The sequence below is a fragment of the Acanthochromis polyacanthus genome, chromosome 9, assembly GCF_021347895.1.
Source record: "Acanthochromis polyacanthus isolate Apoly-LR-REF ecotype Palm Island chromosome 9, KAUST_Apoly_ChrSc, whole genome shotgun sequence".
NCBI classification, from domain to species: domain Eukaryota; kingdom Metazoa; phylum Chordata; class Actinopteri; family Pomacentridae; genus Acanthochromis; species Acanthochromis polyacanthus.
Window position 1 is genome coordinate 5,974,126 of NC_067121.1, and position 18,323 is coordinate 5,992,448.

Sequence of the window (18,323 nt, forward strand, 5' to 3'; positions counted from 1 at the left end):
TTGACTTTCTTGACTTCTTTCATAATATTTTGACACCAGGTTTGACTAGATGTTGTCCTTTTAAAATATTAAGAATCTATAATAACAGATGTTTAATCCTCAACTAAAAGTTGGGGGATCTTGCAACAGATTTACTTGAAAATTAGAACTGGATCGGAGTGAATTTGCTGAACGTAAGAGTAACCGTTTAACCTCAGTGTTTCTTGAATCCTGTTTTATTTCACTTAAAGCTCAGCAGTGATTTGTCCGTCTCTGATTCGCTTTAATCTGCTGTCCGACGCCATCATGCAGTGATGGGAGTCGACCTCGACCAGTCAGGCATCTGTAGGGTTTTAATGAATCAGAGGTGTTAAATATTCCAGGCTGTGACACTAAATCATTGCTCTGTGGAGCCTCGTGTTAACACGGTGAAGTCCTGCTGGTTGGACATCGGCTTTATAATCCGCATCGTCGTGTTAATCTGTGGCCTCTGACCTCAACACCAAGGGAATCCCCCACAGTTAAACCAGTAATTAAAGCAGGAATTAATCCAGATGCAGAACTAGAACCTGAGGAATCCACACATCAGAGCATCAGGAGACAGAAAAACTGGCTGAAGGACGACTGATCCTTCTGTCAGGTGGAGTTTAACCATCGATTACATGATTATCAAAGCCTTTGAACCCTTCAGCCGGTCTTAAGTAATTCACAGCAGCTCAGCATTTTAGACATATAAATGTTTGAACTTTGTCAATATAGATATAAAGCTCATTGTCAGATCCAGTAGACTCAATTATTCATCCATAGAGTTTATTTTACGTACACCGTAAGCAGCACATCAAAAAACTGGATATTAATACACAAAACTGTCAAACTTGGATATTTATCAACCAAAATATCAAAAAGCTGGATGTTAATGCTCCTTGGTTTATGACTTCTTCGACCTACGATGTTTTCTTGTTAGGTTGGCGAGCGAAACGAACGAATACGTCGTGACGTGACGCTGTAAGACGGCTTCGGTCATTGGTGTTCATGACTTTTCTAAAGAACTAATGGATATCGTGATGCATGTAACGGCTTTGTTTACGTTTTTGCTTCAGTTCCAACTTCAGGCGAACTCCGACTGAAGTCGAAGACCTCCTGTATTCATTGCCAAAAATATCGCAAACCTGGATATTAATTACCAAAAGTATGAAAAAGCTGGATATGAATGCACAACGCTGTCAAAAACCTGGGTATTCATTTCCGAAAATATCAAAAACCTTAATATTAATGCACAAAAGTATCAAAAGCTGGACATTTATGTGCAAAACTGTGAAAAACCTGGATTATAACTTACCAAACTGCCAATAACTTGAATATTTACACACCAAACTATCAGAAACCTGCATGATAACCCACAAAGCCATCAACCACCTGGATATTAATCCACAAAACTGTCAACAAAAAGGATATTCATTACTAAAAGTATCAAAAATCTGAACATTAATGCACAAAACTGCCAAAAACCTAGATATTAATGTTCCAAACTGTACACAACCTGGATATTTACCCACCAAGCTGTCAAAAACTAGGATATTTATTACCGAAAGTATTGAAAAACTGGATATTTACCTTCACAACTGCCAAAAACCTGGATGTTAACATACCAAGCTATAAATAACTGGGATACTAATGTAGCAAACTATCAAAAACCTGGATACTTATGCACAAACATATCAACAACATTGGTATGGCCGAAGACCCATTACTGATGAGGACTGTTTGCACTGCATTTAAAAAACGTTGTTTTAGCTTCATGCTAAATATATTTTCAGGTCGAAGAATAAGATATTTGCATGTCGATGTTCAGGAATATTTGATGTTTAATTCTTGGTTTTGGTGCAGCCGTTGAGAACGTCATCTCCCGTCTCTGAGGTCTTGATGTGGAACTCTCGATCGATCTTAAACTATGAAAACATGGTCGACTTTCGAATCATGTTTTCACGCTTTAACATACCGCTGATTTCACCTCTTTTACACAGAAGGACGTAAAAATCAAACATCTGCCGTTGTTAGTTAGATCTGTAATTTGGAGATTTGTTGTGGAACCAGTTTCCCTTCCTGAAGCCAGTTCCTCTGCAGCACTGGGATGTTTGTACCAGTTGAACAGGCGGTGCAGCTGGAGGAAATGTTCTGCAGAAACATGACTCAGACATCCTCCAATAAAATGATTGACAGCATGTGATTAACACGAGCTCTAGTGCAGCTCTGCTCCTACTACATGGAAATGCTGAGTTCTGAGGATCGAGGTGGCACTTCGTTAATCTGTGTTGTGTTTCTTAGTGTTTTCATCTGACAAACAACTCTTATCATCGGGAACTAATCTGCTGATGATTGGTTTTGCTCATGAAAGGTCAGAAATAGTGAAAAGTGGCTGTAGTTTCACCTCAAGCAGTTCAAAGAAGGGATATATCATGAGACTTTAAGACATGAATTTGAGATGTGGTTGCAAATAAACAGACCTTTGAGTTTTGTGCTTTTGTTGGACATTAAAGATGCATTTTTTTGTTCACCATCAGGAGCTGATAAACTGTTAATAATGAATAGTAATCAGAGTTGTGAATGCTCAACCCCCAGCCTGTGTTAGCACCTGAAAGTCCTAGCCTAGCGTTAGCATGAGCCTCAGGTAGCTAGCTCATCTGTCACAGCAGGGAGGTGCAACATACTCACCTGTAACTCCAACTCATTAAACAGTAAACGGTGAAGATAAAGATCATGCTTGTGAGAAAACTTAATCCTAGATCAGCTGTAGTTTCTGGTTATTCCACCAGGTGGAGCCTCTTACTGTTTAATACTGTAAAGACCAGAGGAGACGTTGTCAAGACTTCAGGCAGTTCATGCGGGCGAACACATGGCATTGTGGGGGATCAGCTACCAAGAGGCACCATGACAAAGACTTCTGTGACACTTAATGACCTCCAGACAAGTTGGACTCCTACAACCCAGAAACAGATGCAACTGAGCTGGTTTTGCAGTTCATTTTTCTTATCTATTAAAGGGACACCATGACAAAGACTTATGTGATGGATGATGTTCTCCAACTAAAAGTCAAAATGTCTTAGAGGAAAAATTTGATTAGACAACGGAACTGTAGCTCAGTGATACATGAAACTGAGCTTATGTCATGTTTCCGTTGTTAGAAAAGGCATTTTCAGCATCAACATAGTATTCACTGTATATATTTTGTGTTGCTAGGTAGTAGTTTGTTTTTTGGTACAAAATTTATAACCCTACTTCTGGTGGAACTGAGTCATGTTTAACAGTCCATTTTCTGTTGTATTATTTTAATTACATCATGAGAAATGATTACAGTTTCATAAATAGAGTCAGCAGCAAGCGAACCCAGATGTTACTGCAGCGACAGAAGCGAGTTAAAGTTCATTGGAGCTGTTAATGCGACCAAAAGCACTTTCAATAAACATGTTTTGTAGAAAGCTACCAAACCTCCATCCTGTTTTCTGAAGAGCTGGACATGAAAGAGCAGCTCAGACTGTTGGATCAAAGACGCCCACCAGTTCTCAGTCTGCGACTATCAGCCTTCCTACAGAAACACTTTTTTGGCCTCATGCAGTTTCTTCTTCATCTGAGACTGAAGCTGTTTTGTTGTTGTGAACGCGATGTTCCCTCTGAAACTCTCCACCACCTCCTCTCTGCTGCACAATGTGGCAAACGTTCTATTATTGCAGCAGAATTACTGTGTTTTATCAACTCACAACAAGCTTCTGGAGCTTCAGCAGCAAAACAGTGCAAGAGACTTTTCAAACTCATCAGCTGTTGATGTTAGGACACATTTATTTGGAGATTTTTTACATACACGTAAAATGAGAGCTTCATTTATCAGAGATTTGTGGTCGGAATTTGCTAAAACTTTGACCTCGGGCTGCTCTGACATAACTGTGAAAGAGCTAAAATATGGGGTTATGTTTGCAGCATCATAATATGTTTGAAAAGAAGTCACTTCTGACAAGCAATGTCATTCGATTTATTTCCAATAAAAAAAATCTATTGACTAATACAACAAAAAAATCAAGATCATGCTTGTAAGAACACGTATAATAGATCAGGTGTAGTACCTGATTGTTCCACCAGGTGGAGCCTCTTGCTGTTTAATGCTGTAGAAACCATTGGAGGTGTCACTCAGACTACAGACTGTTTATAGAGTAAGCAGAGAGCATTGTGGGAGATTAACCTCCGGATAGTTTGACTCTTTTAGTTCTGGATTCCTGTAGCCCAGAAACAAACATAACTGACCTGGTTTTTGTATATAATTTTTCATATCTATTAAAGGAGCACCATGACAAAGACTTCTGTGACCTCCGGACAACTTTAACAGTTCAGGATTAATATAGCCAAGAAATAGATGTAATTGACCTGGTTTTGCAGATAATTTTCTTATCTGTTCTTAAAAAGTTTTTATTTTAGCTTCATTCACAAGACTTGTGGTTTGTTGACCTGCAGGCTCCACGTGTACCAACAAAAAAAGGCAAATAAAAGGAGAAAGCTCTGGTTTCTGTGGTGCAAATTTGAGAAATTAAATTTGAAATCATCCAGAATTTTACATGTTAGTAGTGTCTGAAAGGTAAATTCACACAATAATTATACACTGTGCTTTGCAAACATAATTTGAGAAGCTTAGATTTTAATGTTATTGTTGGTGTATGTAAAGTTAATGCAAATTTTGGGTGCACTTCAATGAAAATGTTAGTATCACAGATGAAACGGATGCAAAAAGTTCCTCTGAAATTTTGATATTTATAGAAATCAAATGTGTAAAAATAATAATTTGATGCCTGAATTCAAATATGGTTAATCCTTTGATAATATTGAAGCTACAACTGGCATTCATATTTTATCATAAAGTAATTTTCCAATGGATTCATGAAGGTTTTCTAGACACATTTTTGAACATATTTTGTCTGATCTACAGTCGAAAATATTCAGTTTACAGCTGCAAAACAGAGAAAAGTTGCAGATAAAATGTGATTTACTGATTAAATTGAATATCCAATGTTACCATGAAGACCGACCATAAAAAGACAAGAGTAACTGCAGAAACATTAATAAAACTTTGACTTTTCTCACCTTGTTTTTGTTGATATGAAAGGGTTTTATGGTGCTGCTAGCTAACAGGCCAACTGCTGAAGCTTTTTACAATCTTCTATATACACGGGACGGTAATTAATTGGTAAACAGGCTGAACTGAATAGTAGAAAGTCACGAATGGTTAATAATTAAGACGTCCTGTTTTTCAGAGGGTTTTTGCAGAGAAGCGTTTTTATATTCCCCGTGTCGGTGCTTTGAATGCGGCGTTTCGTCTGGATGAAGCGCCTCTCATTCTTTTTACCTCCAGTGTTTGATCAGACTCTCGCCTGTCTGCCAGCCACCGTCGTCCTTCATGAATTAACCAAATGTTCAATCGGGTGGCTGGCAGCTCTCGGCCTCTCAGCCTGATGAATGGAGATGTTGCCCTTCACGCCGTTTGTTGGCCGAACGCCGACCGAGGGAGGTGTCCGATCTGAAGCCTAATCAGAAAACAGAAAGACGTGAAGGTTCAGAGCGCCGTTTAACTGAGGGGAGGTTTTATTACAAAGATGAAACGTCTTCGTTCAGTTGGAGTTTAAAGCTTCAGGACACGTTTAATACAGCGCTCGATTTAGACGGTCGCCAGGTCACCGCGAGCGCTGGGAATCATGGGAGGTTGGTGACATCATACAAAGGGGCTGCCTCCATGAAGAAAACATGATAGGCAGTTCAGCTCGATCGAGCACTCCATTTAGACAGTCGCCAGGTCGCCATTTGCTACGTTTTTAGTGACATGGCGGTAAAACAGCTAAAATATGAGGTTATGTTTGCAGTGTCATATGTTTGAAAAGGAGCCATCTCCCACTTATGACAAGTGGTGGTAATTGATGTATTTCCAACTAAAAATATATTAACGATACAAGAAAAAAAATTAATGTCATGCTTGTTAGAAAATGTATCGTAGTTTGACTGTAGTATCTAGTTGTTCCACCAGGTGGAGCCTCTTACTGCTTAATCCAATAGAAACGGACTACAGGACGTTTATAGAGGCAAAAAGAGTATTGTGGGAGATTAGCAAGTAAAGGGGCACCATGACAAAGACTCTTATGGTGGTTAATGACGTTTGGACAAGTTGGATTCTACTAGTTTATTCCTACAATCCAGAAACAAATCATTACTAGAATTGATTTTAATTGTGGATATCTACAGTTTAATTCTGACTAGTCATAATTAGGCATGGGCCGGTATGAGATTCTGACGGTATGATAACCTTAGGCAAAAATATCACAGTTTCACGGTATTATGATTGCAGCTCTAAAATGTTAGAGAGTAAACTAGCTGTTGTTATCCATCTTAGCAATAAAGATTGATGAAAGAAAAAAGTTGTGGATAACCTTTTTTTTTTTTTAACTAAGGCAGATATGGTAACTAGCATGCTAAGATAAATCCTTAGCAAGCTAGTTACCATATCTGCCTGAGTTAAAATATAAAAAAAGTTACTAAAAGATAGAGATGAAGAAAAGATAAGATATGGTAGTTACCATATCTGCCTCGGTAACAAGCTCATTTCACTAATGTCAGACGCTAATACGCTTGTTCATTTCAAGACAGCATTAACTTTACCTTTAATTTAGCATACAGCGATGGGTGGTGCTCCCGTAGATGCGCTATCATATTCGATGTATTGCCTTCTCGGGCTGCCACTGTCCTCAAGCACGTTTTGCACGTCGGGCGACCTTCTTCCTCCAAGCCGTGGCCGTCTGGCTTTTTACGGTAGCCGAAGTATTCCCAAACACCCGACTTAGTCCGCTTGGACGGCGGAAAAAGTTCCGGGGGCTCGCCTCCTTCAGCCGCCACACAGCCTGTAGAGCTGCCTGCTTGTCACTCACAACAAACGCAGGTGAGCGGGGGGAGGGGCGCTTTCGGCTGCAGCTTCACACAGCGTGAGAGACCTCTACTTTCTCCCTGATGAGACGTCACATTAAAAAAAACGCTCATACCGCAAGAACGGTATGACGGAAAATTTTCATACCGTGGTATACCTTAAAACTGGTAACCGGCCCATGCCTAGTCATAATTCTAGTTAAAGACACTCTTAGTTTCCTTCAATCCAACATATTTATATGGTCTTTTTAAAATTTCTTAAAGTAAGTTTGAACTGGTCAAACTGGAGTTCTGCCTCCTCGACATCTAATTACAGATGATCTGACCAGAGGTTTGACTAGTCAGATTAATAGATGTCTAGAACAAAAACGCTTCTAGTGTCATTGTAACTAGAACTAGTCAGAACTATGTCGCTGATGTCTGTAATTTTAATTCTGGATCGTCAAACTGAGTCAAAACCCCAAGTCGAGATGTCTTTAATTAGAGAATTCCAATTTGAGACTCTACAGCGTCTTTCTGACTAGCTAAAACTTTACGAATCTAAAAAGATGATGTAGATATGTTGAACTGAGGGCAATTAAAGATATCTTGAACTAGAATTACGACAAGTCAGAATTAAACTGTAGATTTCTGAAATTAAAGTTATGACTGAATGGGGGGAATAAAGGAAGATATTTTTGGCCAGTTTTATCTCACTCCTCTGCATCGCATCGTTAGCACGTCTTGCTATGGGCACTACAACTGGTGTTGCTTCAGCTGGCGGTTGCCAGTTGATGGCTCTCCTCCGTCCGACGCAAGATAATTTCGTTCAGGCACAGATTAGCGGCTCTTTGAAGTTTCCGAGGTTCTTAAATCGACGTCGTGGGGTTCCTCTCATCTGAAATCTCCCACCGAGGCGGAGGAGGATCAGTGTTGGTGATGAGTTGTTTCCTAATAACCGAAACCGTCGTGTTCTTAGATTCAGGTTTCTCTACAGCGGGTTCATTTAACTCTGAGCTGTTTGACGTTGTTTAAACCTCCAGAGCGTCTTCCTCCTTCTGCCGGGTGAATCTCTGAAAGATGTCCATAACTCGGTGTTGTTACGAAACGGTTCAGGACGGTCGAGTCGTTCACCTGTCAAACGTCTTTCCTCCCGCAGCCGGAAAACCGATGAGTAAGACTCAAAAACTGTGACTCATTGAGATGTGAAGGTTGAAGTGAAAAAACACCGGCTCACATTTCTCTTTAAAGGAGGATTCCAGTTTAATTATCTTAGAATGTACTCAACTGAATCAACGTAATTGGATGTTTTGTTGGTGAAATGCACTCTGGGAAATGTAGCTAACTTCAGTTATGTCCACGAGCTTCCTCCAGCTTTGACTTTCTATCTAAGAAACAGGTGTTCTATGATGCGTCTTTGTTTACCAGATGATTCAGTCGAGAGTTTCGACCTGAAGTGCTCCAACTGTGAGTCACTTGAAGAATTGTCCTTTAACCACTTAAGTACTACATTGTTTTTTATTTTATTTATTTCCACTTGTAAAAGCACAAATTCAGTGACAACTCTGCACTCCTGAATCCAAAACGATCAACCTTGTAAGCATAAATGTACATTTTTCCTCATTCAAACTGTAAATTCAAGTGTAAATAAGAACTTCATATTAAATTCACTCTAAAGATTGTCTAACAGATTTAATACAGCAAAAATCAAACGCATCACTTCTTCCATTTTAACCACTGTGGTACTCAGCTACATCTTCATTTTAACCAGTTGGTGAGGGAAGTGCACCACACCATGCTACCTTGTCTGCTTTAACGACCAAAACTAGGGCTAGTGGATGGAAATAGTTACAGTGGGGAAAATAAGTATTGAACGCGTCAACTTTTTTCTCATCACATTTATTTCCAAAGATGCAATTCAAACAAAATTTCTACCAGACATTGATATTAACTCAAATAATCCACACATGAAAAGAAATCACAACATTCAGGTCCATAAATAATGATTATGTGGAATTAAGTGAGATAACACTGGAAAAAAGTATTGAACACGCTAACTGAGACTCATCTAATACTTGGTGGAGAAGCCTTTGTTTGCAATGACAGCTTCCAGACGCTTCTTGTATGTTTTAACTAATCGCCCACACTGCTCAGGTGTGATTTTAGCCCATTCCTCTGCACAGATTGTCTTTAAATCTTGAATATTCTTTGGTGCCCTCTGGTGAACCCTTTTCTTGAGTTCTTTCCACAAATGTTCAATTGGATTTAAGTCAGGTGATTGACTAGGCCATTCTAACAGATTGATTTTCTTTTTTGAAACCATTTGAGAGTCAACTTTGCCGTGTGCTTTGGATTGTTGTCCTGCTGGAAGGTCCAGCCACATCTCATCCTGGTGGATGGCAGCAGATTCATATCAAGAATTTCCCGATACACGGCTCCATTCATTGCTCCATCAATTATATGAAGTTTGCCAGTACCATGAGATGAGAAACAACCCCATGCCATGATGCTTCCACCTCCAAATTTCACTGTTGGTATAGTGTTTTTTGGGTGATGTGCAGTGCCATTTCTCCTCCAAACATGGTATGTAGTATGACAGCCGAAAAGTTCAATTTTGGTCTCATCTGACCAGACACATTCTCCCAGTATTCTACAGGCTTGTCAAGATGCTGTTTAGCAAACTTTAAACGAGCTTCAACATGTCTTTTGTTGAGGAATGGAGTCTTGAGAAAAAAGGTGACGCGTTCAATACTTATTTTCCCCACTGTATGTTTTTTCACACTTCGTCATTAACATAGCTGTGTTTCCATGTAATTGTCAAGCAAATTTGAAGTAAACTTTAAAAAAATCTTACCCAACAGTATAAGAAAATCTAAATTTGTCTCGTTTGCACCAACTGCTGTGAAGTGAATCAACTAAGAGTTTTGTCAGAAGGTGGCGCTGTAGGCTACGCAAGCTGAAAAAAAAACAGAGCAAGCTAGAAACAGCCAGCTGTTTGCCAACCACTAAAATAAACAGATGAGAATGTTGCTTAGGTTTAGCTAGAAAATGGCCACCATGACAAAGACTTATGTGGCGGTTAATGACCTCCGTGTTCAGGATGATTGGGCTCTTTAGTTCGACCCTCCCCAATTTTCTCTAAACTATATTTTATTGCAAGTTATGAGTATTTAAAATGGTACATTTTCACCAAATTTTTACAAATTGTTTTGTACGTTGAAATTAAACGCTGTGTTCAAACACCATCTCAGCAACTATTGAAGACAGAAACCTGAAATATTCGCCTTTATTTCTCACCATTTCATTGAAACGTTTAAACTCTGTTATAGTTTGATTCGACTTTCTAGCCAAATTATTTAGTTTTTGTGATACCTGCAGTCGGTTAAATCGAAACGAAAATAACTTAAGTTTTGTGACCAAATATTTCATATCGGAAATATTCTTCATGCTTAGTTTTCTATTGTTGTGACATGCCGCTACATATCGCTCAGAAAATGCAGTTGGTTTGCTTCTGGATCATAGTTTTTTTTTCTTTTGGCTAATGTGAGCTCAAAGACAGGACTTCTCATGACGACTTCAGTCAATATTGCAGATTCTGAATGAATGGATAATGAGAATTTTAGGATTTTATCATTAACAGTTTCTTATATATTTCCTTTCAAACACAGCATTAGATTTTAATTTTTGTATAAAAAACATGCTAAAAATGTGATTTAAAAACTGTAACTTTTACAAATCTTTTTCTAAGTCAACATGTTTTATGCTACGAAACTGTGAGTTAAATGTGACAGTTGGTGGTAATTGATGAATTTCCAATTCATAATGTATGAACTAATACGACAAAAAACGAATGCTGAAAACATATCGTAGATCAGCTGTAGTACCTGGTTTTTCCACCAGGTGGAGCCTTTTACTGTTTTATACTGTAGACCGGAGGAGATGTTGCTCAAATTACAGTTTATGTTAAAGCAGAGAGCATTGTGGGGGTTTAGCTACTAAAGTGACACCATGACAAAGACTTGAGGTGGTTAATTACATCCGGACAAGTTGGACTGTACTTGTTTAGAAGAGGAATGGTACAATCCGATCGAGCAGAAATTGTTCTTATAACTTGCTGGTTTGAGTTGGAACGACCCACTATTGATTCATAATGCGAATGATTATTGGTTTGCGTCCCTAGAAAGGTGACCTCTGCCTGTCAGACAGCGTTCAGGGCTAACATGGATGCTAACACGGATGCTAACCCCGTTGTTTTGTGTTTTTTTCCCCTGTTGCAGAAGTACAGGCACCACGATGAGGACTCGTCCCCCCAGGACCAGAGCTCCCCCCAGCTGACGGAGGAGGCCGGCGGTCCGGAGCTGGTCCAGGTAGCCGAGAAGAACCTTTCCCAGATCGAGAATGTCCACGGATACGTCACCCACGCTCACATCTCACCTATGAAGGTAGGACGCTTCGTTTTTCTGTTTTCTGATCTGTTCTGTCCAATCTTCTCCCTAACCGTCGCCTTCACCGGCCTCAAAAACAAAACGAATATCAAATGCTGCTGCCTCCTTCCCGCTTTTATTTAACAATAAATACATCAAAACACGTCCTGTAGATTTAATTTTATATCCCAGAATCCCTCACAGACCGGCCACAAGTCATAAACTGATCTCACTCTATAAAGGAATTACCAGTTTTTAAACAATATACTGGTATTTTCTCATTTTCTAAAAGAAAAAATAACAAGTGCATCAAAAATAAATATATAATATATAATATATATATATATATATATATGGCACAAAATAAGCCAAATTTTTTTGAAAGAAAAACATAGTGAGTTAATTTAACTCATTTTAAAAAATGTTTTTAATTGTCATTTTATTAAAAATGAAACAAAATTAAAACAGGTCAAGAGATGAGACGTTGAGAAGAGTCTATAAATTAAAAAAGATCAATGATTAATTTTTTAATCTTTTTTATGGATTTTTCTGACTTTCTCACTTCATAGATTAATTTTTTACATTTATAGTTTTTTTTTAATTTTCAATTTTTACTTATTTTTACTTTTTTTTCATTTTGTGATTTCACTGTGGGATTTAAAACATTGCTGCTAGTTGTTGTTTTTTGGAGTTTTTTTAACATTAAAATCCCTATGAAATCGCACATTTAGCCGTCAGTTAAAAATTAATTAAAAAAAAATAGAATGTGAAAGTAAATCAGCTGTCAGAGGTAAAAAAAACAACTAATGAAAATCTTTCTCACAGTTGTTACAAACATCTGCTTTAAATTGTTTTAAATAGAGTTATTCGAACCCGCAGTGATGTTAAAAACACCAGCTAAAATCTGTGTTTGTTTATAATTTATATAGCGAGAGATTAATTAGTGAATGTAGACTTAGTTGGTTTAGACAAAAAACGATGAGGAGCGTTTGAACGAACGTAGACCGACATTTCCAAACATTTTAGTTAAAATCTGTTTGTTTGGATCAACTGTCGCTTCTTATTAGTTTGTTAAAATAAACTTTGTGTTCTAAACTTGATGAAAAAGTGATGAATTGTAGCTTAACTGAGGGAAAAAAGAAGCAAAAAGCAGCAGCGTGTTTATAAAAAAGCGTTAAAACGATAAAACTGCTGGAAGTCGGTGAAGTCCAGATGTTTTTATCTTCTCCACGTTCTTTCTGCTTGTTTTTCTCGCTGTTCTGTATCGGCTCTGTTCATATCTTCATCTACCTGTTAAACATTTTCTCACTCAAACCAGAGTCGGGTGGAATTTGGTCTTTTTAAATCCTGATTAAACCCGACCCGTGGACTCATGGAGGACGAGGATCGCTGCTTGTTTGTTGCTGCATGTGAAGTTCAGACGTTTTCATTTCATCACAGAAACGTTGTCACTCGGCGTTTGTTTCGTTTACAGAGTCCAACAACAACGTTTTAGGAGACTTTTAGCTGAACAGTTAGCAAAAGTAGTTAAAAGAAAGTGTAATTACTGTTTTTTTTATTAATATTTTTAAATTCATAGCATTGTTGCTTCACATTGTGCTTTAAAATGTTTAAAAAGAAAAAAAAAGCCTGACTAAATGTGTAAAATAAAGTATATAAAAGTATAAAGTCTAAGTAAAAGCAGCAGTAGCTCATGTTGCATTATGGGAAATGTAGGATCCAGTGTTTTTAAAGTTTGATGCATAACTACATAAGTACATAGAAAAGAAATACTACATTTATTTTGATTCATTTTTAAGAAGAAATCAATTTCATCTTTGGAAACGTTTGTGATTTATTTTTATATTTGTGGAGCACTTAATTAGTTGGAAGATAATTAACTGTAATTTAGCCTCAATTAAAACTCTTCTCCAGACAAGATAGTGGTGATTAAGTGACGATTATTTTATTTACTTTTGCAGAAACTAAAATAAACTGAAATATTTTACACAAAGACAGAAAAAAAAACTTCAAACTAGTTAAATATAAGCAAAATTTTTAAGTTAAAATGTGTAGAAAATGAATACATTTGTGTGATAGTAATAAAATAATAAGCAATTTTCATGTTGCACTTTGGATTAAAACAATAAAAAACAGCAATAAAGTGACGTGAATTAAATCTGGAAGCAAAATGAAAGAGACGAGGTGATATTTAGATGTAGAAAAAAACACAAGATGTGATTTAAAGTCACAGTTTTCCTTCAGTCCCGGCTGTAAAAACCTCCGTGTTCAGAGTCGATTGATCTAATCCGCCGATCGACTCAGATTTGATATTTCATGGAGGTTTGGGCCTTTTTCACGCTGCTGTTGTCATGGCAACCGAGTCCAGGAGATCAGATTGATGGCAGCGGAGCAGCAGCCGAACTTTCGGTGGAGTTTTCCTGCCACCGTGTGGCGACAGACAGGAAGGACAAACACTTCTCTGTTTTTAGTTTCACTTTCACTGGTTTGACAGGAAACAGTCTGAGGACGTGAAACATCGTCCGCTCGTCTGTTTAGCGCTAAAAAAGGTGAATTAATCTTTATTAGGAATCCTACTCAACTCATTTACTTATTCTTTTTTTAAAAAAAATAGATTATCAGTAATATGTATTGATATTTTAACCCTCCTATCTTTCCTTTGCCTGAAAAAAATCAAAAAGTTCAGCAAGAAAAATTTATAAATTTCTAAAAATTTGCAAACTCTTCAGAAAGAAAATTCTAAAAATTCCTTCAAAGTTTCCCTTAAAAGTTGTAGTTTAAAAAAATTCAAATTTGGCAAAAAATAAAAATTGAATATATAATTCAAAAAATGAATAAAAATCTTCCAAATAATCCTAAAAACAACTAAAATGATTACACATGTCATTAAAAGTTCTATTGTTTTCTTTAAGAACACTCACAAAAAATATTTTTTTTCATAACATTCTTAAAGAAACTTTTTTTTAACTTTTTTTTTCCACCAAAAAATTTTCAAAAATTTCCTGAAAATGTTGAAGTTTTCACTGTGAAAAATATCTGTATTTTTTTCCACATTTTAAAATTTTAAAGCGTGTCAATTTGACCTGCAGGACGACTCGAGGGTTAAAGATGGAAACGGTGCCGGTAAAATTATGAACAGAATTTTTTTTCTAGTTTATTAAATCACAGAAAATGTATTTCTGTGTTTATTTGTTCTTTAAAACTCAATTTTAAAGAGATTAATATCATAGGGAAGATGGAGAATAAAGTAGAGGATATAGACGTTTAACAAAAACCAAACAAAAAGCGATTAAACTCCAGTAAACCTTCATAAATCCTGTTATAGTCAATAAATAAATAAATCAGTGAAAATGGTCTTTGCATCCATGAATAAACTTAAAACTTCATGAATTAATGTGAGATGATAATTTATCAAACGACAGCAGCTGAAGGTCAGAATAAATGAGTTTAAATGTTCCTCTGATTCCTGTGAAAAAAATGGGAGTTTTAAACAATAAAATCATAAATCTGTCTAAATTTTGTGCTTGCTGTGGTTAAAATGTGAATATTTTCTGGTTTCTTTCCTCTGTGACGGAACGTGTTTGTGTTGTCGACAAACTGTGTCATTTTTCACCATTTTATTGATTAATGGAGGAAATAATCGATCGTTTCCGTCCTGCTAATCACAGTCTGTTTGTCTGGGTTCAGTCGGACTTCTGGCTGTGTGTCGTGGTTTGTTGTTGTTGTAGTTTTGTTGTTGTATCTTTGGGAGACTTTATGACGTTGTCTCAGTTTTCAGGCTTCACTTGTGTTTTCTTCAGACCTAATACTTAATATTTTAATCCTGGAGAGCCGCTGGGTTTGTTCAACAAACAAATTGATCAGTTAGCATGAAATGTGTTGCTGATATGCAATATATACAATAATATGTGTTAAAAAACGTGTTTCTGTTTTTATTTTCAATTATCTGACACTTTTTTAATTCATTTTCATTTTTTATTCGCTAGTTTTATAGTTTATTTAAACTGAAACTCTATAGATATGGTAAAAATTTGGCCTTTATTTATACAAAATTAACTCTGAGAGACAAACTGTAGAAAATCTGTAATTTTTCTGAAATCTGATTTATTTCCCCCTCAGAATAAACCCTCTAAATTGTGGGATTAAGGTCATAATTCTGTTAGTTTTTAAACTCTAAATCCAGACATTTAAGAAGTCTGACCTTTTTCCCAGAATTCTGACTTTGAGATCAAAATTTTAATTAATTCCTTAAAAATCTCACCTAAAACTCAGAATTTTTGGCCAGAATTCTGACTTTTTTTCCTCTAAATTCTTATATTTAAATTGAACAGTCTGATTTTATTCTTTACATTCTGACTTTAAAACTCAAAAGTTTTCTCAATTGTTTGAATTCTGACTTTTTTCTCTAAATTGTAACTTTTTCTCAAAATTTTGACTTTTTTTCTCTAAATTCTTGAACTTCAACTTCAGAATTTTTCTCCAAATTGTGTAAACTTTAGCCTTATTCTCTAAATTCTGACTTTAACCTCAAAATTCTGACTTTTTCCCCCCCAAATTCAGACTTGAGAGGTGAATAGTCCAAAAGTTTAAGTTGACTTTTTTCTCTCAATTCTGACTTTTAAACTCAAAAGTCTGACTTTTTTCCTCTATATTCTGACTTTAACCTCTGAATTTTTCTCTGACTTGTTTGAATTCTGACTTTAAACTCAGAATTTTTGGTCAACTTGTGAGATTAAATTCAGAATTCTGACATTTTCTCTCTAAATTTAGACTTTTTGGTCATAATTAACTTTCTCTCAATGTTTAAGCTCAGAATTGTTTTAAAATTCATATTTTAAAGTAGAAACCCGTCAGAGCTCAAGTAAATGTCATGTCATGACCCTAATCCTCTTCTGTATGAATCTAACAGGACAAACCAGCTCATTGATCAGTGATTAGTCTCTGACTGATCAATCAGCAGCAGGTTTATTGATAATCAGTGGGAGGATCACAGTTTAGCTTCAGTTGCTCTCCAGGACTCTGGTTGTTTCCCATCGAACCGATTTTGTCGCTGCTGCTTCTTGTCTTTATGTTTACCCCTAAACTCTGTTGTTTCTCTTAATTTCTCTCTCTTTTTTTGTTTCCATCCGTAAGTCCTCAGATTCCCCTTCAGACTATTATTAGAACCTATTCTGGTCGAATTCGTTCAGTGTTTTTCTTCACAGCATCAAACCTCATGTACAGAACCAAACCAACAACAAGTACATCCTGATACAAAGTATTAACAGATTTACAGATGTTTAATGTCAACTGTTTACTACATTAAGCTGTAATGTCTATTACAGTCAAGTAAAGTAGTATTTTATGTAACTTTTGTAGGGTTTTAGAATAGAATAGAATCACTTGATTCATCCCTGAAGGGAAATTCAATGTTTTTAATTTTCTCAAATTTAATCCTTAGAATATAAATTATTCAAATAAAATCTCACCATAAATACCACTACAGGGTCTAAACGTCAATATTTACACTTGTTAGCTAACTTTTCTAACTTCAAACATAAACTTTATTTACTGAAAGTCCCTTTGACGCAACTGCTGTGTTGTATTAAAGACCAGACTTAACTTTTATATCCTGTTTATATTGCATGTTTGGGATTTAATTTATTAGTTTGAATTTGTTTTCATTATTGGTTTTGTTGCACTTTGTAGCTTTGCTTTCGAAAAGTGCACCACAAGTAAAGGTATTTCTGCTTTTACAATAATATTTGTCAGTTAACCATTAGTTGTCATCGGGTAATATCACAAAGAGTTGTTTTTAATACAGTAATTCTTAAATTTATTGGTTTTACTTCTGTTTTTGAGATGTCGACATGTGTATTTACCAGTGAACTTGCATGCAGCATCTTCAACCAGCTACTTTAGGACATAACTGAGCCTTTTTAATATTTCAGTAAACCTCATTTTAACCAACAATAAGCCTATCCTACCAATGAAAACATTAAAAATCCTTTTGTAGCTCTAGATGATCTAAGTGGACCACAGTCTGTTAGCTATGTTAACCTAAAGTTGTTTTGAATCTGTGCCTGAGGTTTGTCCAGAAAAGAAAACATCACATACTGTCAAGTTTGTCAAATTAAATATTGGAGATGTTTTACGGACAACATCCTTTAAATCTAAATATAGTTTATTAATAAGATTGTGGCTGTTGTTAATGCTGTCTGTCTAAATTGATCACTCGATGAGATACATGAGGATTTGGGTAGATGCAACTGAAGATAAATGTCTAGTCTTCGTCCAAACCTCCCCCCAACCCTTCTCCTTCTCTGTTGACTTTCTCTTTGCTTTTCCTTTGCTGTTTTTTGACCTCTCCGAGACGCCGTCTTTCCTCTCCCTGTCCTCCCCCTTCCTGTATCCTGTAGGTAGCAGCTCTGGAATGCATCTTTGACGGTTCCTCAGCGTTAGGACAGCACCACCCGGAGCTCCCCTCCCCTACGCCCTCCACCCTCTACCCCCATGGAGAGGACAGCCCCGTCCCCTCCTGCTCCTCCAACCCCTACCCCCCGATCCAGGTAAACCCACCCCTCCTCCCACCCCACTCCACCCCGCTGTTGGTTGTTGTGGTACTGCAGGTAGAAATATGGTGAAGTCTTTGCATGTCCATCATCATCCAAAGAGCTTCAGCAACAGGCAACTTGATGTCTTTTTGATTCTTGAAGATGTTTCACCTTCATTCAGGTGGCCTTCTTCTGTATAGCCAGATGGTATTGAGTTCTTGGTATATATCCATACCCACAACTCAAGAGTCAAGGTGTGATTGGTGGTGGAACTGCCTGGGGAGGGTAATTAGTACCTGATAGGTGGTGTCATATCCTGCTTTCTTGGTATCACTTAACAGGTACTTACACTGCAGTCTTGATGCCTGTCCTCAGGCTGTTTCATACACATTAACACCATGAGTTGTGGGTTGTCTGAGTCTTAGATCACTAAAGTGCATTGATTTATCAAAGTCTGGTT

General features: G+C 36.9%; 1 protein-coding gene across 17 annotated transcripts in view; it reads left to right on the forward strand.

Annotated features, from left to right (window-relative positions):
- Positions 1–18,323, forward strand: part of dlg1b (discs large MAGUK scaffold protein 1b) — a 156,438-nt gene that overhangs the window by 77,698 nt on the left and 60,417 nt on the right. For 9 of the 17 annotated variants that reach the window (XM_051953012.1, XM_051953015.1, XM_051953013.1 and 6 more), the window contains one exon: positions 11,184–11,348. In XM_051953012.1, the coding sequence (XP_051808972.1) occupies positions 11,184–11,348 (165 nt within the window). Of the gene's footprint in view, positions 1–11,183; positions 11,349–17,728; positions 17,879–18,323 lie in introns of all 17 variants that reach the window. The other 8 variants (XM_051953004.1, XM_051953005.1, XM_051953008.1 and 5 more) reach the window with 1 other exon arrangement.